Source organism: Aphelocoma coerulescens, chromosome 13, assembly GCF_041296385.1.
Source record: "Aphelocoma coerulescens isolate FSJ_1873_10779 chromosome 13, UR_Acoe_1.0, whole genome shotgun sequence".
NCBI classification, from domain to species: Eukaryota; Metazoa; Chordata; class Aves; order Passeriformes; family Corvidae; genus Aphelocoma; species Aphelocoma coerulescens.
The window spans coordinates 18519506-18540562 of NC_091027.1; the positions used below are offsets into that span (position 1 = coordinate 18519506).

At 45.9% G+C, this 21057-nt stretch overlaps 1 protein-coding gene across 6 annotated transcripts in view; it reads left to right on the forward strand.

The window, feature by feature from the left end:
• Positions 1–570: 570 nt before the first annotated feature.
• FBXW11 (F-box and WD repeat domain containing 11) overlaps positions 571–21057 on the forward strand; it is a 66917-nt gene continuing 46430 nt past the window's right edge. Inside the window, exons 1-4 of one of the 6 annotated variants that reach the window (XM_069028548.1) lie at positions 571–651; positions 8825–8904; positions 11226–11333; positions 16709–16810. In XM_069028548.1, coding sequence (XP_068884649.1) covers positions 16760–16810 — 51 coding nt within the window. In that variant the 5' untranslated portion in view covers positions 571–651; positions 8825–8904; positions 11226–11333; positions 16709–16759. The remainder of the gene's footprint in view (positions 652–8824; positions 8905–11225; positions 11334–16708; positions 16811–21057) is intronic. The other 5 variants (XM_069028553.1, XM_069028549.1, XM_069028550.1 and 2 more) reach the window with 5 other exon arrangements.

The following is a 21057-nucleotide window of genomic DNA, read 5'->3' on the forward strand; positions in this document are numbered from 1 at the left end:
CTGCTCCAAGCCCCAGTGTCCAGCCTGGCCTTGGGCACTGCCGGGATCCAGGGGCAGCCCCAGCTGCTCTGGGCACCCTGTGCCAGCCACGCAGGGAGCGGATGGGGGGAGTCTCAAAGGCGCTTCCAGGCTTCCGATCTCCCAGCGTCCAGCACCAAACTCCCGCCTCGGCCTTTCCCAGCCCCTGAAGCCGCCTCGTCCCCGGCACCACGGGACAGGAGGCTCGGCGGCTCCGGACGCCTCCGCCGTCCCACCGCTTCCCGCTCCCGGCGCCGTTCCCGGCCCCATTCCCGCTCCCGCTCCCGTTCCCGTTCCCGTTCCCCTCACGCCGCCTCCCCCCCCCGCCGGGCCCGCGCAGCTCCCGGCACCCCCCGCGCGCCGCCCGCGCCCAATGGGCAGCGCGAGGCTCCCCGGGGCCGGGCGCTCCGGGGCCCCGCCCTTTCCGCGCGCGCCGTGACGTCGCGGCGGGCGCAGCGCGCGTGCGTTTGCGCGTGCGCGCGGCGGGGGCGGGCGGGCCGCGGCGGGGCCTGGCGGGCGCGGGGCGGCGGCGGCGGCGGCGGGGCCGGGCCGGGCCGGGCGGGCGGGCGGAGCGGAGCGGCCGCCGCGATGGAGCCCGACTCGGTCATCGAGGACAAGACCATCGAGCTCATGGTGAGTCACCCCCGGCCTGCGCGCACACCCTCCCGCCCCCTCTCGCCCCCCCGGGCTCAGGCCCCGCCGGCGCGCCGGGCCCGCGCCGTCCGGCGCCGCCGCTGCGGGGGCTGTGGCGAGCCCGCGCTCGACCCCGGGCCGGCCGTGCTGCCCCCGCCGTGGGATCCGCTCGCTCCCGCCTCCACCGCGGCCCGCCCGGGGCGCCACGAGCGCCTTCGTTTCATTGAAAATAAATAAATAACAACAATTAACCCCCCGCAGGAGGCAGGGCCGGGCCGGGGGCGCGGAGCGGCGCGGCCGCGCTGCACGAACCGAAAGCGAAATGCCCCAGGCGGGGGGGCTCCGGCTCCAGCCCCGGCCCGGCCAGACCCTCCCGCGCCCCCGGGGGCGGATTAAACCCCGCCGGGGGGCTCGGGGCTCCGGGCCGGGGCAGCACCGGTGCTGCAGCTCCGGTCCAGCACACACGGAATTACCTAATGAGACCTAATTGGTGTATTGGTTATACCCCTTATTAACGCTTACGCCGCTAAATTCGCGTTAGTGGAGAGGCAGCCAGATGGGAGCAGTAGAAAGAGGCTTGCTTTTTTTTTTTTTTTTTTTTTTAATATAAGCAAATTAGATCTTTATAGGCAAATATCAGAGGCCCCTCGTTTTTCTGCCTTTAGGCATGAATAAAATTAAGTTAGGAGCTGAGAGAGAATAGTAATCAGTAAATATCTTCTAATTTATTTGCTATAAGCATGTTTGCTTTTTCTCCTAAGTGTAATTTGCTCTCACATCCACAATTTAATGCAGTTCTCCAGAACTGAGGGCCAAAATGCAAATAATTTCCCTTTAAGGCACTCTGAAGGTGAGCTGGGTTCAGTGGAGATATTAAATGGGTTTTTTAGCCAGTGGAGTTGTTGCTAAACTACCTGATCCGGAAAATATGAACTTTCTTTAAATGTGCCACCTGGTCTCAAAAAGCAGAAATAAAATGAAAAAGAAAAAGGGGGAACCTACAAAGCCTTTGTGTACCTTTCATTATTTTTACTGATCACTGAGGGCAGGGCCTTAAAAGCCGTTCATGGGGAGCCTCCTCCCCCCGTGCTGTGATCTCGCACTTCCCCTGGGGGACATCAGAGCCATCAGTGCCCTGCAGCAGGGAGGGGAAGGCTGGGGCAGCTCTGCGGGGATCCGGCTGGGGACCAGCCTCCCGCAGAGATGCCTCCTAAATTCCTGAGGTGGAAAGTGTGCTCTGGTGGCTTTTTTCCTCCGTGGAACGGAGTCACCAGCACTCAGCTTTGGGTTCTGTGAGGCACTCAAATAGCGTTTGGGGCTGGAAGGTTTGGCTCCCTCAACTTTCCTGCTTGTGTTTTTGCTCTCCCGTTTTAGTCTCTCCTCTTTGGGGCCAGGTTGTATCAGGAGGAAGCAAGTGGGACTTTTGCTGGTGATTGTTGTCCCTCCACTTGCAGCTGGAGCTGGGAAATGTGCTAATCCATGCAAATATCAGTGGGGTTAGTAGGAGTTTTAGTATGTAGTAGGAGGTTTAAGAAAGAAATTTTTCTCTCTTTCACAAGAAATGGATAAATATAAAAATTTAATAAGATGAACGATTAATTCTGTAGTTTCCAACAGAAAATGGTACTCCGCAAAATGTAGTTAGTAGTTGAATTTATTGTTAACCTTAGTGGAGGCTTGCACAGGATCACTTGTGTTTGAGTGGAAATGTTTCCCTAAAATCATTGAAAATCATTCCTAAATGAAGACGTGGAGGTTTTGCCTTCTGGTGTGGTGCAGAAGGTGAGATTCTCCAGGAGATTTGTTTGACTCCACAGGGCAGAAGCCGTTTGGGCCGAGTGCCCCGTCTGGGATTTCTGTGTGATCTGGGAACGTGGGAGTGCTTGTGGGAGACATCCCAAACCCAGGGATCATCCCTGCCTGGCAGACTTAGGGGGATGCTGCTCTTTTTTAAGAGTGTTCCAGATTCCTAAAAGCAGGTGTTTGTGCCTCTCCTTGCTAAGAGAGATGGGGTTTGGTGCACTTCTGCTCAATCACTTCCCTCCACTGCCAGGGATGAATCTGTAGTAAATACAGGAGCAAATGTGTGATGTGAAAGCTCTGAGGAGGAAATCCACCGTAATTCTGAGGGCTGATAAACAAGAGATAATGTGTCAACATGTTACTTGCACACAAGTTTCAGAACACGCTGTTCTAACCCTCAACTGTGCCTTCCCTGGATAGATCATTTGCATTTATTTAAAGGAAAATCAGTCATGGAAATAATACTGTTCTATTTTTAAGGCTGAAATCTAAGAGAAATATTTTAAGGTTTCAGAGTGACAACTTTGATTTGCTGTGTGAAGTTTTAGCGCGTGTTCCCAAGTCGCTGTGTCTCTCAGGACAGCTGAAGGCTTCCCGTGCCGTGTGCCGGTTCTGGGGATCCTGTTGTTAGTCATTCCCAGGGGGATGAGCAGTGCATTGAGTGATGCCATTCCCCGGCTTCCACGTGCGGGTGCCCAGCTGTCCAGCTGAGATACCCCATGCCTGCAGACGGCTCCCCCCGAGGCCCTGAGGTTAACTGGGACTGACTGGGATGCCCAGGCTGAGGCTCACGGTGTTCAGTGGTGGGCTCAGGGAAATGCTGGGTGTGAGCAGGCGAGTGAGGAGTGAGGAAGTAATCAGAACAAATGGAGGGCCAGCCACAGTCACTGAAAGGGCTCTTTCTGCCCCTGGTTTTGGTTTTCTCAGTGAAATTAGATAACTGTGACCTTTTTGCTCTTTTAAAGAACCAACAGCAATGCTTTGCCAAATAAGTTTTGTTACCTGCAGACCTGAGATGTGTATAAAGTCTGTGTTCAGTTGCATCAACCCTGTGATTTGCATTTCTCTTCAATACCTGCTCAAAGCCTTGTGTTCTTCATTTTCCCAGGAAGCTTCCCTGAACCGTAATTTAGTGTTACCAGCAGCTTTCAAAGTAGGGGGGATTAGCTGCTTAGTTTGTACCGAGGTGGTTGTAACAGAATACATCAGTGTGGCAAATAGTTTGGGGGTCTTTTTTATACATTTATGGGGTGAACTGTGTGCAGCATATGGTGTGGATGGCATAACAAAATAAATCTGCTGCTCCCAGGCTCCTGTATCCACCAGACATGTACAGGAGGTGGCTCCTGAGCAGAAATCCAGCTGTGTGTAAATTCTCACACTCACTGAGCTTATGACCCTCATGTTTCACTGTGGCCTTGCTGCCCAAGCTGCTCTCCAAACACAGGTCGCTGTCCTGGCAGTTTAAATTCAGCATTACACTGCTCTGTGGTTAGAGTGTGAAAAGATTCAGGAAAGGCCATGCCTAGGAATAAAATGGGCAAGCACTTGTTCACACTGTTATCATTTGCATCTTGAAATCATATGTATGGAAATAATCTTCCTAACTCACTGCCTTCAGTGTCTAGAATGCCTTTCTCTGGCTCTCATAAAAGTGTCCAGTGTTTAAGTACCTCAGTTAATAATAAATGAAGAACTATAATTGAGTATCTTGCCAAAAATCTTTCTGTTTCTCCTGGCAGGACTTTGATGGGAGGTGGAGGTGTTCAATTCAGAGGTACCAGTGTGAGGAGGAAGTGTTTGACACAGGCCTGCCTGAGCAGCAGCAGCTCCTGCTGTAAATCACTCCAGGGGTACCTGAAGTTCCTTGGGTTACTGCAACTGGAGATGGTTGTGCCCCCAAACTATTTAAAGCTTAAAGTGCAAAATAAATCCCAGTGTTCTGTTTGGAAGCTAAAATACAGCTGCTGTATATATATCTCAGTAGGGCTATAGTGCTCTGGCTTTTTTCTTCCCTGTCCCAGTCATTGCAAGCCAAGCAGCCAGTTGGATTTGTAGGGTTTTTTTTCCACCTATTCTTAGAGGACTCCTTCAAAGAGCTGACTTTTGTAGCGAGAGATACAGGCAATGATCATCTTTGCGGCTGAAACAAAGGAGGTACTGTTCTAGCTGAAATGTGACTGGTTCTTAATTGAAGCCTGGGAGTAGATGGAGTGTTAGTAAGGCATTTGTAAACCTGTGTGTAACCTAGATGTGCTTTCTTCCTCAGGATAATGATCTGTTTACTTTGCAGGTATCTTTTTTTAATCTTCAGTAGCAAAATGAGCAGAGTTGAGAGCTGCATGTTGGACAGTAAAGCATGCAGGGTTTTATACATGGGGAAGAAGGCAGTGGCTGGAGCAAACAGCTGAAGAGGTGGTGGTTAGATGGATGTGCGGAAGGCACAGCCTTGGGGTGAGCCTTGGTGCAGGGGTTCTGAGGTCTGTGCTGCTGCCAGGCTCTCTGAGTGACAGTCCCGTTTCAGAGAGTGCCTTGCAGAGGAAGGATGCAAATCTGAAAAGATTGCTGTGACTTTGGCAGCGGTGCAGAAAACGGGAAGGAAGAGCTTATGAACATGAATTAGAGCAAGGCAACTGCACTCAGAACCAGTGGAGTGGTGAAATGAGCAAAGTGGACAAAGGAGTGTGGAAAGCTTTATCTTTTGGGAAGGCTTAGATGAAACAATGGCCTGATCGGGGAAAAGAGATGGCAGAGGGAAGGAGGCTATAAAGATACAGAAGTGTATAAAGGAAAGTTATCTGAGGTTTGTGATGATGGTGGCAGCAGCCATCAGTTTATTCAGGTGATGGAAAGCTGCAGATGTGCCAGTTGTGGGGGAAATTCTGAAATGAAATTGCTTTTGGTTCTTAATAAAAGGAAGTTACCAATTCTTGGGGAGACTAAGCCGTGGTGTTTCACCAGAGGCTCTTTAAATCTCATTCGAGACTCAGAGATTTCTTTATCTCATGATGCAGTTGCATTTTCTAACGTGACTAAATTCTCCAACCTCTGCCCGGTGCTGAGCGAGTGAGGTGCAGCAGAGGAAGTTCCCTGCAGCCTGGAACACGTGCAGGGCTCCTCTGTGTGAGCGTGGCCGGGCAGCCTTCAGCTCCACGGGCTGCCCCAGAGCTCTGCCTTGGGACCAGGAGCTCCTGGAGTAAATCCCTGCCCAAGTGTCCGTGTGGAATGAGATCCCATCTCTGCAGGCAGGTGGTGTGGGTGCAGCTGCCCTCTGAAGTGCTCTGGGGTTGCTGCTTTAAAAGCCCGTCTGCCTTTGCTGTGTGTCAGACGGTGCCGGCTGTGTCCCTCAGGATACAGAGCTTTGAGCACTGCTAAAGATTTGGGTCGCTGATGAGTGTTGTGAGCAGCATCGCAGCAAAACAACCTGCCTTGTTACAAGCTGTACCCTCAGAGAGACTTGGGAACGTTCTTTGAAGGATGGATGTACCATTTCATTTCATTTCATGTTTTCTAAAACACCTCTGCTGCTTGTTAAATCAACTTGCTGTGTGTCTCTTGGTGTGCTGGGTTTATTGCCGTGCAGTTTAGAGGTCACTGGTGCTTTGGCATTTCCAGTTGCCCGTCCCTGGGCAGCTCGGAGTGCTCAGGGAGATTGCTGATGGCTTTCAAATGAAATGGATGTTGCAGCAAATGTGCCAATGCGAGAGGAATGATGTGTGGGAGAGAACAAGAGACCGTGCTTATGAGAGGGCTGCTCCGTGACAAGGATTTTTTTTTTGTTGCAAGGCAGAAAATGAATTGAGGGGAAATGAGAATATTGACTGAGTTGTTTAAATTAATGCTGATGGGTAACAATCCTTTCCTTCCAGCTTTTTTCTTGGGTGATGTCTTCTTTATATGAATGCCACTGTTTATGTTGTTACATAATCTGATTTTGTGGTTTGATTTTTATGGCATCATTATTCACGGAAAATCCACTTTTTCTGGAAAATCCCTTGCTTCCCCAGTTTATTGATGTATTTATGAGCTCAGTGGTGTGACATCTGACAGCCTACTCCGTTTTCCTGTACCACTTCCACTCGTTTCCCAATATGAGTAATGCATGACTGAGAGCAGATAATGCAAAAATAACGCAATGCCATTGGTGTTTTAACAACGAAAAGCACTGGCTCTTTCTGAAAACTTAATTTGCTTCTCATGCAGGCTAAATTAACAACGGGAACGTTTGAAGGCATGTTGTTTCTTTGGTGCTTTGTTAATCCACATCCCTGCAGGACTTGCATCCTTGTACTTCCACCCCAGGAAATTAACAGTTTTGTTTAGGATCAAAGAGTAGCCCAGCTTCCTGGGCCTGTTTGTAGGATGAATACAGATGGAAATTTGTAAGATGTAGGTAGGGACCTACTTGCTAGGACTAGGGAGTGATGTGCTTTCTGGGTAAAATGGTGAAAAAAAGCTTTTTGGGTCAACTTTAAGCTGTGGCAACACTACAGAATTTTGGTAGAATTTTCTCATTGACTTAGAGGAAAGAGGAGAATCACTCTGTGTGTGTATATAGATATATCTGTATTCAGTGTTGCAAGTTTGTTCTGAGTTTCATTCTCTTGAGGAGTTCCTGAGTGTGGAGTTTTGGTACAGAAGTTGTGACAGTGTGCACTGTTTGCCTTTTTGAGAGGTGTGATTTTGTATTTCAGCGTGGTTTGCACGATGGGGCTGTTTTCAAGTCTTCCAACCTTTGCAGTGAAGCCAATTTTTGGTTTTCAGACAAAAATGCCTCAAGCTTTTTGAAAACGTATACTCAGAATTTGCAAAACTTAGTAAGTTCCAGCTTGGACTTGACAGAGAATCTTGTAGGCAATTCTCTTAGGGCAGGGGAGGACTAGCTAGGGAAACTTGTTATTCAGGCTGTCTGCAGAACACCAGTCCCTCTGGAGACAAAAATCAGACCTGTGCTGTTACACTTGCAAATAATGTTAAGGTTTGGCTTCATGGAGAAGTGCCTCTCCTTCCAGCACCCTGCTGGCTCGGCAGTGACTTAGCAAATCGGTACATTTATATAATTTGATAGCCGGCTTCTTGCTGAGCTATAATGTACTCTGAAAATTCTGAGTCATATGCCTTGACATCTTAGCACTTTCCTTGGCAGCCTTAAAAATCATGCATTGGACATGGTACTGGGCCTACAGCGCTGCTTTGTCCTTGAAACGCTGCCCTAGAATTGACCGGCTTTGCCAGTGGCTGAAAAGCAGGAGATCGCCCCACCATGAAGATGCTGCTTTCTTTGGGGAGCTGTGGGCAGTGAGGGACAGTCCTGTCCTCATGGAGACAGTTTCTTGGCAGAGCTGGGGACAGTGGCAGTTTCTCCACCCTTCTGTGAGTTGCTGGAGCTTGAGACTTGGGGCACAGCAGTGGAGGCTGAGGTTCAGCTCTCTGGAGGGGCTGGAGAGCAGAGGAGAGAGAGGATGAGAGGTGGTGGTGGCGTGTTCCTCTGGGGATGTTGTAGCATTTTACTCTCACTGCTGGCAGGGGAAGTTCTGCAGGCCATGGCCCAAATTTTTTGAAGATCTTGGTGGAAGTTGGATGTTTTGGTCTCTGTAGGCTGAGCTTTCTGTTGCACGTGTAGCGTGAGTTTTCTGCAGACCCCATCTTCTCTGAGGTGTCACTGTTCCAGCTGCTTTAGTCACTCACTGTGCTGCTGACAGGACTGGCTTGGAGGCCTTTTATCCTCCTGCTTAGCAAGAGGTGACTGTTTCTTGTCTCAGGAGTAGTGTACAGTGTCTTACTCTCTTCTGGTTCTAGATTGTTTTCCAGAGACACAGCAGTACTGAAAATGTACTGAATTCAGTGCTGTTGTTCAGATCAGGAGTGTCTTGACAACTCCATCTTTGTGCTGCAGACGTGTAAGGCAAATGAGGTCATTTTGAGCCTGGAAACAGGGAAATAATTATTGCAATAAAATGCTTTAGAGGATGTTTATGGCAGACTAGGAGAACTGCATTGAGTTCTGTTGTGCAAACCTGTGTTCCTGGAGCAGGCCTGTGAGGTGTGAGCTGGTGGTTGAAGCTTTAGGACTTGCTTTGTTATTTGCTTTGTAGCTTCTTCTCATCTTCCTTAATCTTGGCAAGGTGAGCTGTACCCCAAAACACTTGTTTGGGTGACCCAGGGTAGGGGAAGGAGCAATTTCTTGTCTGTAAATGCGTTTCTCTGTCTTAGATCCACCAATCCGACGACCCCACTAACGTAGTTGGTCCTGGGCTGGGCAGGTGCCTGGGCTGCCTTGTCTCTAACAGCATTAGCAGTAATTGGGATTTCGTTCAAGAAAGAAGTAGATACACCAAGCTGAAGATGATTGGCTGCTCTCTTTTAACAGACAAGTCTGAGAAGGAAAACCCATTCGAATCCCCTTTCATTCTGGATTGGTGGATCTGAAGCCCAGAAACAAAGTTTCAGGTAAGAAGTCACCCTGTACTATGTCTTGCTGCTTCTGCTTAGATGAGTCTGTCCGCACATTTAGTCTCTTGCTTTAACTGCTTCATGTCCCCCAAGTGTGAGGGCACAGGGAATCAGCTGCTGAGCTTACAGTCAGACAGGGCATGGCCAGGAAATACAGGAGCTGTACTGGAGGGAATTGCCAGTCTGCTGTGAAACACAGGCCTGGGAACATGAGGGGAAACTTGTGTGTGCAGGAATGGGCACGGAGCCATTGGCTGCCACATCCTGCTTGTGGAAGGGGAGAGCAGCCTTGCCAGTGACTGCCTTGGGCTCCCCATGGAGTTCAGGGAGGTCACAGCCCTGAGTTCTGTTCCTGTCCTCTGATGGGTCCGTCAGAACTGGAGAGAACTTCTCTGGCTGTTCCTAGGACAAATTCCTGTAGCTTTTCCTGCTGAAATGCCATTTGAAAGTCTGTTGTGGGCAGCACTTGGAGTCAGCGTCTTAAATCCTTCCTGAGATGTCAGTGTGAAGGTCTGGCCGCAGCTGTTTTGGGACAGGTGTAGGGCGGGGCTGGCAGGAGGAGCCTCACAGTGATAATAGGTTTATTTCAGAGTAGGGGAGAGTGGTTGTACTTTGGGTCACATTCTTCTGAGGTTTGGGAAGCCTGCGAAAGGCTACAACAGGTTATCTTGGAGATGGGTTTGGAAGGTGTTTGTGTGCCTCAGGAAGGCAAGCTGGGTCCCTGGCTGGCAGGAAAATAAAGTTAGGTAAGTTCAGTATCGTATCTGGTGTGAGTGGGAGAGCTGCACCTCCCAGTGCCCAGCTTTACTGTAAGTTGGTGCCAATGTACCTGGATTCCTTTGGACAGTAGCAGCAGTAATGCTAAGCCTTTGTGTGTTCTTCTTTGTAGGCAGTTACAGTAGTGAATGGTGAGGCCTCAGTATTTACCCTCCTGTAGCAGAAACTCCTGTAGGTGCTGTTGATCTCATGCATTGTTTTAGTTCTGCGTTTGTTTTGCTGGTGTGGTATTTTGTGCCGAAGTTATATTTGAATTCGATTGCTAAGTAATTTATAATGAATTACTTGTGCAAAGGGTGCTGTTGTTTCCTGGTTCGATTTTTCAAGTAGTTGAATTTTATTTGGTTAGGGTGGAGAAATCTGTTTTAAACCAGAGGGAGAATCTAAGGGAAATACTTATTAACCTTAGACTGACACATTTCTTGCATTCTCATCTAGTATCAAATTGAATTTGTTCCACACACCCATCAGACTCACTTTGGAGTTAAAACTGTAAAATAACATCTTTCTGTGGAATATTTGCTGTTCAGGGTGTGCCTTTTTCTAAAATGAGAGAACAGGGAGGCAGAAGTGAACTTGGCCTCTTTAGTGATGAAAACTGAAAAGAGGAAATAATTTAAAATACACTGAGCAGGGAAAAAAAGGGGAAGCATAAATGAGTGCCCCTGCTGATCAAGATCCTCAATGCTATTTAATATTGCTTAACTTTTGGAAACATGCACCAGCCCTACAAAGGCTGCGGTGGAGCTGAGCAGGTTGGAGGCTTTGCTCTTGCCCATGTTTTGGATGTTACATTTCAGAAAGTGCAATGTGAGGCAGCTCTCAGAGCTGTGGCAGTGTTCCTCTGCAGCCTTAGCTGTGCATCCCCTGCCTGGGAATCCAGGGTTTGTTCCTGGCAGCCCAGGCTCCACAGGTATCCGAAGTTGTCAGGTGCTTGTTACCCTGCCTTTGCCATAGTAGGATTTACTGTTAGCTGTGTTAGGCCTCACCCTTAAAAACTTAATACAGAGGAGTCTTGAGACAGCTTTTAACATGTTAGACAAGTTTTAGCCACATTTTTCTACGTGTTTGATTCCCTGCAAGTTTCTCCTGTGTGATTGGTAATGCTGGGTCTGTGTTTCCCAGTCAGGATGTGCCCTGAGCTGCTGGCTGGAGATGTCTGTAAACCCCTGTCCTGCTGCAGGGGAGCAGAAGAAAGTGTTTGCTTTAGAAATGGCCTTTTCAGTGTAACACATGGGATGTTAGTGCAGAAAGGTGTATCACACTTAACTGTGGGAGTTGGGGTGAATGTACTTGAAGGAAGCAAGGGCTGATCTAAATGCTGTGTATTTTGGAAAATTTAGGTTATTTCAGTTAATGTTCAGAGTGACTTATGCAAACATCTGAGGATTTTCTTCCCAGTCCTTTGTATCTTCCTGAAAACAAGGTGCTGCATCTCATGAGTCTTATCCTGATGAATAAATTATAATGGAGTAAGATGGTTATTCTGTTCAAAAAAAGCATTTAATCTTCTCTCCACTGAACCCATATTCCTTTTGTAGCATTGAGTGTGTGTAGCAAACACACACTTTGATCTTCAGGAGCAGAGTGGGACAGCGTTATCCATCAGCCTCCTGTGAATTCAGTGTCCTATCTAGAGCATCGCTGTGGTAATGAGGAGAATTTCTCTGATCAATTCTTTTCCCTTGTCTTGCTTTAAATTTCCCGATTCCTCACTTAGTGTTTTTCCCCAAATGCAAGAACTTACTTGCAGGTCTTGAATGGCTGTTGGAGGGTTGTTCCATTGAGCAGTCTTTATTGTGAATGGCCATCATTTGGCTAAATTGATTTTCCTAATGGCACTGTAACTCAGCTATTGGTCCTATTTTTTTAGAAAGATCTGATGGCAGTAAAAGAATAATCAAAAATTTTTCACAAGTTAAAATGAGTTTGCCACTCTGTGGATATTTATTTTTGAGAAATTCGCTTTTGCATTTGTAGTTCATGGAAGGACAGAAATAAATGCAAGAGTAAATTACATCTAAAACAACTTTGTTGACCTGGGAGTACAGTTCTGCTAAAACTGAAGCAGATTGCTGGAATGCACAAGTAAAACTCCACGGAGTGTGGAAATCTGTTGTGTGGATGGTACTCCAACAGCCTTCCAAGTCACCCAGGCCCAGTGAGGTTGCATTTGGCCATGGAAAAGGCGGTGATGTGGTGGCACCAATTCCAACGGACTTGTGTGGAGCATGTGAGCACAGGGCACCTCCCAGGGCACAGCCTGGCTGTGGAATGGCAGTAGGAGGAGTCTGGAGGGCTTCTGTTGGTCAGACAGTTGTGTCTGTGCAGGGCTGTGCAGTGTTGTACCAGAGGTGCAGGGACTGTCCCCTGCCAGCCGGGCTGTCCCTGGGGAACTCGTGTCACTGCTCCCTGCATGTCCCACAGAGTGTTCACACACAGACACTTGGATGTTCTCCTTTCCCACCTGTGCACACACTCGGGGCATTCACTGCCAGCCCAGGGATCCACCACTGCTCTGCTTGGCACTGTTTGAGTAAAGCCCTTACAGGAAAAAAGCACCAGGTAAGATCTGGAGGAAATCCCAGCCTGCAAACTGGGAGGGAGTTTGAGTTGGCTGCTGTTCCTGCCGAGTGTAAAATAATACTGAAGGCCTTGAAACAGTGTTACTGCTCATATTTTTTATGTCTTATTGGGGTTAATGCTGATTTTTGAGGAGATCTAAGCTTGACATTGAGTTGGAGGTGGGAGCATAAGGCTTTCCCAGACTGTCAGGCTGCCCTCGAATCCAAGTTAGCTTTTCAGAGCACCCCTTGGGCTGCATTAAACTGAGTCCCCAGCCATGGGAGGGGTTTAAGTAGCACCACTTACCCATAAAATCATCAATATTAAGTGATGATGGAAATAAAGAAATACCAGTTGTGTTGGTCCAGGCCTAAATCGAAGTAAACTAACCAGGAAATCACCAATGTTAAGTAGCATGTGAGTTTCTTATAGCTAAAAACCTGAAAAAATTCACAGTGAAGGTTGAAGTTATTTGGTTGTGCCTTTTTTGCCAGTTGAAATATCTGTTTATAGCCTCATGGACATCCAGAGCATGAACTAACCTTACGGAGGAGCTTCCAGCTTTGCTGTCACAAGAAAGCTGGAAAAAGCATTTAGAATGTATAAACTTGAATGATTTTTTAGGTGTTAATGTTCAATTTAGTTTTGTAATAAATGCATAAGAAAAATGGTGTTGCAGGAGGAGTGAATTAATATAATTAGCCATGCTCCTTGGAAAAAAAAATGAGTGAATTAGCTCTTTCATTTATTTTACTCTATTTTCCTTTGAAATTCTAAAGAGCCTCTCCATGCCAATCTTTTTTGGACTCTGTCTAGAAACTAATTTTCAAAAACAAGGATATTTTTGCCTTACGACCAGAATTTCCCAAGCTGTAAACACACCAATAAATTTGGATTCCTTAAGTTATCTTGTATAAATAAAATGAAAGCAGTGAAAAATTCCGAGGTCATAATTTTAATATTTTATAAAACTTGCAGCGTAAATCTGGGTTATGTAAACGTTGTCATTCTTGATTATGACACTGCAATATTGCCATGCCTGGCTTGCAGAGGTGTTCTAATTCCATCAGGAATACAGGCTATAGGCATTTTTTGAGCAGTTTAATGGGCTTTAGAGGATAAACGGGTGATGGTTTTTCTAAGGGATACAGAAGTGTGAGGATTTCTGTGTGACAGTATCAGATGTGCTGAGAGAAACCATTTCTGGGAATTTTACACTGCTTTAACCAGACTGTGCTGTAACCTGGGAGAAGTCCAGAGTGAAGGAAAACTTTGGATGGTTCAGGGCCTGAGAGAGTGTTTTTAATACCTTCATCCTAAAAGTTCCCACCCACAAAGTTGGTTTATTGGATGCACACTGCTGTGTGCTTTGCTATTAATATAAGAAGTCCTTTACATCTGAGCCTTAGAGACATTGAAGCACCTTCCCTTGTTACTGGGGATTTACAGGTTTCACTGGGAATGCAGCATTTTGTATAGGCTGCTTAAATTTGAGATTTAAGGTTGAAACCTAAAGCTTGAGATGTAATTCCTGGGGTAGACCACCAAAGCAGCTCTTTGTGTATGGAATTAACATCAATAATCTAATAATAAAATTAGAGTACGAATCTTTCCAAGCACAAAGCATTGAAGAGATCAGAATAAGGGTTTCTGTGTCTGTTCCCTCCTTGCCCTGGAGCTCAGAGCCCCTCTCAGCTCTGCAGACTGGGCCTCCAGGTGATCCACAGCCCTCAGAATGTGAGGCAGTTAAAGCTCTGCATTGTTAGTTACCTTATTCCTTAAAATCTGAGTTTCAGGTGGCCTTCCCTTAACCTGTGCAGTTCTGTTCTCTGTGTTCTCATTTAATTCTGTGCCTGTTGGCCACTGGCATTTTCCCCTTCCCAGACTAGTGCTGCATCTCCCTGGGCTGCAGGCGAGAGCAGGGCCAGTGCAAAGTGAAGGCCTGAGCTGAGGCTCCTGCTATGCCAAGGGGAGTCTTTGGAAACCTGTTAAGCTTTTATTCATGACAGGGTCAAGCAATAACATGTCAGGGAAGCACACAAAAATTTGCACGTTCCTGTTTCGGTGTGAAGTGGGATGCAGTATTGAATTTGTAGTGTTGTGCAATATCAGTGCTGCAGCCGAGTGTCCAGGGAGTTTTATAAACCCTTTCATGCAGGGTTTCGTAATATTGTGAAAAGGTTTTTGTGTGGCTTAACCTTGGCATGGAAATGGCCTCGGTGTCTAATGCATTTTGAATTAAATTTTAAAAAATGTTCTCAAGTTACCCATTTTTCTCTTAAGTGCTTAAAATTCAGTTTATTTAGCTAGAGTAGTTCCTAAAACTCCCACACATAATAACCTCGAAACCAGTGATTTTTAGCTTATAATTTGTGGACACCTACAGGTGTAGATTCATTATAAACATTGTACTCAGCTTTGTACTCCTGAGCTGAACATCTCAGGAGAGGAGTTTGCTGTGTTTTTTGTCAATGACTTTTATTAAGTCATGTGAGCAAAGTGACTTTTTTTTACCAGGCCTAAATATTTAAAAATGTGTTTGGGCTTTAATCAACACCTGAAGCAATACCTTGAATTTTGATGGTTCAGTGTTGCAGACACCCCATGCAGATATTGTCCTAAATAGGAGTAAAGAATGAAACAGATTGGAAAAGAAGTTTCTTGAATCATACACTCTTGTTTTGAAAAACAGACCTATAAAAAGTGTGTATCTTCAGTCAGTGGGTTTTAACAGTACATCCCATCTTTTTTGAAAATATGAAAACCTCTTTTTTTTTTTTTTGGTGCCTTGCTGAAGTTAATGTAGTTCCCCTGTTGTTGCTGGTTGACTTGTCTTAGAAGAGTCTTGGGAACTAAATTTCAAATGTTAGTATGAGGACCTGTCAAAGTAAATTACTGAAAAGTAATTGCAGATATACTGGATTAATTACTTTATAGCTAAATCCCATTTCTCTAAACTTGAAATAAACTTTAAAAAACTTTTAGTAATTGAAAACTATGGTTTTATTTTGCTATTAAAGAAAGAACAATACAATAAAAAACATAAATATGACTATTTTTACCCCTGTCTGTAAGATATATGCTCCCACTCTTCCCATGCCAAGTGCATAGCACAGGACATCCCCATGGAATCAGCACTTTCCTGCTGGGTAAGAGAGGAAATTTCAATGTGTTTTGATGCTGCTAGGGGCATTCTTGTGCTGGTTTTCCTTTAATTTCTCTCCTTAGCATGGAGAGGAAAAGATGAGTCCGTCTTTTGTTTTATTCGTAAGATATGAAACCAAAAAAAGAGTTTTTAACCCCTTCAGGTGCTCTGGGCTCTCTCCCCCTCCTTGATCCTGGCACAAACTGCTTTCTGTGAGGCTTCACCTCTGGCTATTCCACTTTCAGCTTTGACCTGTGTGGGGCTTTTCTTTTGAAATTTTGATGTTTGTTGTAACTAAATTTGAAGCCTGTGTGGAAAATAGTGAAAGCTCAGTCTGTGCCAATTATTGGAGCTGGGTTTATGCACTGCTTCATGCTGAGGAATTGAATCCTTTCCCCTAACCTTATCTGGTATATGTACTACTCTGTCCTTAAAAGGAACTGGGAAATAGTATTGGGGAGCTACAAAAGTTTTGGAGAGTCTGCATCAAATTTCTTCAGCTACAGAAAAGAAACAAAAGGGATCTCCAGACTTTTCCTAGCTTCTTGTGTCAGCAATGGGGAATTTGGTAGTTAAGCTTGGGTGGCAGGTTGAGTAACAAACGTAGCCAGGGGATAATTTGGCTTTAGGATATCTTCAACTATAATTCCAGCATGTCACCCCAGTTTATTAGGATACCTTGACTAAGCAGAATTTGGTCATGCAGTTTGAACTTAGCTAAGTGTGGTTCCTCTCTAAAACATGCTCCCATTGTCAGGTTGTATGTCCCAGTGCAGACTGGGACCTCACATTAACACTGCTTTGCTGTGGGAATGAAGAACCACAATTTGTTTGAGAAAGCTGAGACAGTGGGGAGTACCAAACCTTAATTCCCAAAGCTCCTCCAGGTGGATCCTAAAGCCTTGCCACCCCAATGGCACCTCCTGGCCTCCTGTGTAGGGGACAGCTGGGCAGGGATTTTGGCCAGGCCTGTTTGCTGGGTGAAGCCTCTGCCTCAGAACATCTGCTGTGGGCAGCAGTGTGTGGGCGAACTAAAACTCTCCTGCTACTGGGAGTAAGTTAAAATGTTCAGCTGGGCACTGAAGCCATGAGGTTACAGATGGGGAAAAGGAGCTCAGGGCAGAGGGATGGCTTGTCCTTGTTTGCTGCACAGGCTCTTCAGTGGTTATTTTACTCTTGGCCGCTAACATGTGATGAATGTAGAAGTAACATAGATAAGTACCCACGATAACATACTAATGAGTTGCCTGCCTTGAGTGATTTGTTGTGGCATCTAACTGCTTCTTCTCTTCCTTCCTTTTTGTCACCCTGCAGTGTTCTGTGCCAAGGTCTTTGTGGCTAGGCTGCTCCAACCTGGTAGAGAGCATGTGCGCACTGAGATGCCTGCAGAGCATGCCCAGTGTCAGATGTCTCCAGGTGCCTTTCTTCTTTCTTGTTGTAAATGTTATGCTGTTGAACTTGTGTTAAACTCTCAGGACTCTGTTTAATCAAATTGTTAAGTCTGCTAAATGTTTTTTTGTGCATCCTTTTCTGAAATCTTCTACTTAACTGCATTGTAGGAGTGACTCTTTAAGGGCTTTCTGTGCAGTAGGGCTGGGGGTTGAGCTGTTGTGTTTTATTGCCTGTTTACTGAAGTTGTGATATCAGTAGCATAGTTCTGCATGTTGCCTGCTACGTTTTGCTTTCTCGTTTAACTTAAAAAATAACATAATGAGCTTTGCCATTTCTCTTAAATTTGCAATGAACTGACCAGCCTGTGATATTTGTGTGATTTAATTTAGAAAGGATAAGCTTTTTATTTGCTCCTAAGCGTGGTCCTGGGTGTAGCCTTACCGTAGCCTTTGCATGTGTTTGAATGCAGAATAGTGAGTATGGAGTCCTGGGGTCTTTGGGTTGCCCTGTTAACTCAGTTTTTTAACTGTTAAGAAGTGAAGAACAAGGGATGGGGGGTTGCTCTGCATAGAAAACCACTAAATCCTAAGTTCTCTGTTGTTTTTCTTCTAGTAAGCTGTTGGAGCTGAGCCTGCATAATTTATAGATGGGGAATTGCTGCTTCACTGGTTTGAGAGGGATTGAAAATGATGAAAAGGGAGCTTCTGGGACCAGTTAACAATTTTGAACTCCCAGGGTATTTACCTTGGAGAGAAAATGCTGGACATGTGTAGTAACTGTGTGGCACTTCCTGAAATGTTTCTGAATGTAACATTTTTTAGCAGAACACAAAGATTATTTAACATTAGTCTGTTTTGTAACAGAAGAACATTATTCAGTGGTTCAGTCTTTCATGTGTATAAAATGAGTACTTAAAAGAAATTGCTTTTTTGTGAATGAAAATGAACAACTGAGTTTTGTGTGTCACTCCATTTGAGGTCAGCCACTGGACAACATCAGTGTCTTACCTTAGAGAGTAACCAGTTATGTCAAAACATCTCTCACCTGCAAAATGTGGCCACTTGAAATCCAGCAGATCTGAATTTCAGAACCAGAAATTCCTTCAAAATTTCTGTTAAAATACAAATCTGTTTTTCCATTTGAATGCTTTATGTTTTCAGGTTTGAAATACTATTCAAAGAAAGGACAAAACCTCATGTCCAAGACAAACTCATAGATGGATAATTCAGTTTTATAGAAATGAACAGTCTAATGGCCAAATAATGCTTACAGAACATGCCTACAGTCATGTCAGGGTGGAGTCCCAGAGGTTTGGTGTCTGTCTTGGGAATATTTGCAAGCTACTTCTAATGTGAGATCTCCCTTCTCCCTTTCCTGGTCCTCAGCACTGACCCTCTCACTGGAAAAAACCCTTTATTTCAGTGGGAATTCTGAATTTCTTTTTCTCCCAGGATCTGTTCTGTCAGTGGCTAAAGAGCATCTCAGAAGATGTTAGCGAGTGGTTGTGGCTGGTGATGTTGGGAGTGTGGTAGGAAGGGCCAGGGTGGTTTCGAGGCTGCTTCCCCAGCCCTGCTGAGGGTGAGCAGTGGCTGTGGCACAGCTGCTCCTGGGGCTGTTCTGTGCAGAGCCAGGGCTGCCATCCCACACTTGCTGCTTCATTTTGTGACCTCCTCTCTACCCGACTTGGGAAGTTGTGATTTCAGCCTCGCTGTGTTTATCACCTTGAGAACTATTTCAAGCCAGGAGCAGTTGTGCTGTCACTGATGTATTTTGTGTGGTTGGGATAGATCTTGCTTTCCTGGAGCGCAGCCTTGGGCAGGGCTGGCTGCTGGACCTCCCCAGTGGTTTCCAAAAAGCCTCTTCAGGCCAGGGAGCTCCTTAGCAAGTTCAGGCCCTGCAGGGCAAACTCCTGGTTTGGGAATTGCTCAGACTCCTTAGTGTTAGATCTGAGAACTTGGACTATCCCTGGTTTCTTACAAATCAACTCCACTAGGTGCATAAACTTTGAATTGAACAGGGGAGAGCTTAGCTCAGGCTGGGATTTGGTTAATTGGTGCAGAGTATGTTGTATTACAAACTTCTGTTGGTAATACTGATGACAGGATAAAGTACAAACCAGTTTGTTCATCAGTGTGCTGCTTTATAGATGAGATTTTGGGGAACCTGTTGTCACACAGTTACGGTGTCATATAGTTAAAATGCAGGGCTAAGGCAGCTCTCATGTAAGAATGTGACATTTGGAAAAATTTCTCAGACCTGTTTTGTTTTCAGGAATTGTTACAGCTCTGTCAGCTTTCATGAGAACCCCACTGAAGTACCAGTTAATTTCTGTAAGGCTTTTCTGCTCCATGTGCTGGTGGGAATTTCACAATCCCAGAACATCTGTAGCCCTATAATAGTAGCACTTAGGTTAACAAATTATGAAGTACATCCCTTCAAGGGCGAGCACAGTGTTGAGGCAGGTGGAGTTGCTTTGAGGCTGTGGGAGCTCAGGGTGTGGAAGGAAACAGTGCTGAGTGTCCAGCCTGTTGCACTTCAGGAGTGACTGAGGAGGATTCCACCAGGCCTTGGCTCTCTGGTGTTGTTGGGTTTGTGCTTTGCTGCTGGTGCACCCTCCTGATGGATTGTCCAGGGAACAGGAGGGAGGAATGTCCTGAGCAGGAGAGACCTGGGACACCTGTGCTCCAGGGGACAGCACTCTCAGGGACAGGGTGGGATTGTTGGGGTGTTTGCAGGGCCAGGGGTTGGATTTCGTTCATCCTTGTGGGTCCCTTCCAGCTCAGGACATTCTATGGTTCTATAAAATATTGTGCCAAAATAAAAGCTTTTTCTTTTTATTAAGGTTTGATTGTTTTTGTAGAGCTGCAACCAGAAGAGGCTTTGAGACTTTTGGAAGTGTCTGTGAAGGATTATTTTTTTTTTAAAAAAAAGTTCTCCTTTTGGGTGTGTGACTCAGTGATGCCTGAAGGGGAAGTTGGAAGCAAAAGTGGCACCAGTTGCTTTCCCCATTTATTATTTTTGGCACCGTGACTTGCCCTTCATTGTTTCCTGAGCTCAAAGCCCACAGAGAAATCAGGTGGGGCAGACACCAGGAACTCTTGGTTCTGTAGCACACATTCGGTTAGGGTGAAATGATTAAAAGGAAGTGCAGGGAGGGAAATTCAGAAGCTCTTGGGTGATTCACAGAAGTTATCTGGGAGTTGTATCTGTTGTGTGTGGTGTGTGTAGAGTAACCAGTGAACAGGCCAGAGAGAGGGCAGAGCAGTCTTCAGTCTGGAGCCTTGGACAATCTCTCCAGGAAGCTCTTACTCAGTCCTGGGGCTTTTTCAAACCTTTAGGCTTCAGCAGTCACTTGCCATCCACCTAAAGGAAGAAAGCTCTGCCTTTCTGTGATGTTGTTAACAATCATCAAACCTAACAAGGCTGTTTGAAATCAAGCTGTAGCATTTCAGCTGCCATGGATGGGGAGGTGTTCCCGTTCTCAGTGTGGGTGTGTATTCTGTGCTTTTCCTCATGCAGTACAATTCCTTCATAGTGCCTGCAGTTTACGGGAGAAGTATTTGCTTTCTGCTTTCTGAGAGCTGTTGGTGAATGCAGAAGAGAGACAACTAATTTATTAAAAAATACTTATTCCTATTTCTGGTACTTGTGGTTTGCTCTCATCTACTCTGGCTTTTGGTTTAATTGATATTATTAGGAAATAAAGTCCTTGACACTTAACACTTGTTTCTGTTGCATGGAGAAACACATACTAAATGCCAGTTCATAATACTTCAAACTGCTACAAGGCCTTAGTTTTAACTGCTTAATTATCTTTAATGATGTTTTTGTACATGAACGCACTGGTATCCAATAGCTCCTGTTTTCATTTGCTTTGATACGGATTTCTCTGCAAAATTAAAACCAAAACTCTTGTTTAGGTCTTTAGAGAAACTGATTCTGTTACCAGTTGAGTGATGCAACCCTGTGGATACAGCACCTTCCATGGCCTCATCCTTGGAGCACTGCAGGGTTTTGAGTGTGTTTTGTGGTGCTGATTTGGGAAGTGGCTCCAGCAGGGCTGCCAGGCAGAGACACATCCAGGGTTCTGGGCTCTGTGAGTAAACATCTCCAGTGTGGAGTGAACACTGCTCATTAAGCAGCAGAAGATAAGAGCCCAGGCATCACTTTGAATTATTGCATAACGTAGGAGGTGATGAAATAAGTCTTGGGAAATGAATTATTAGAGAGATGTAATGAAATTAACCCAGTAACCACATACTGCCCCACCA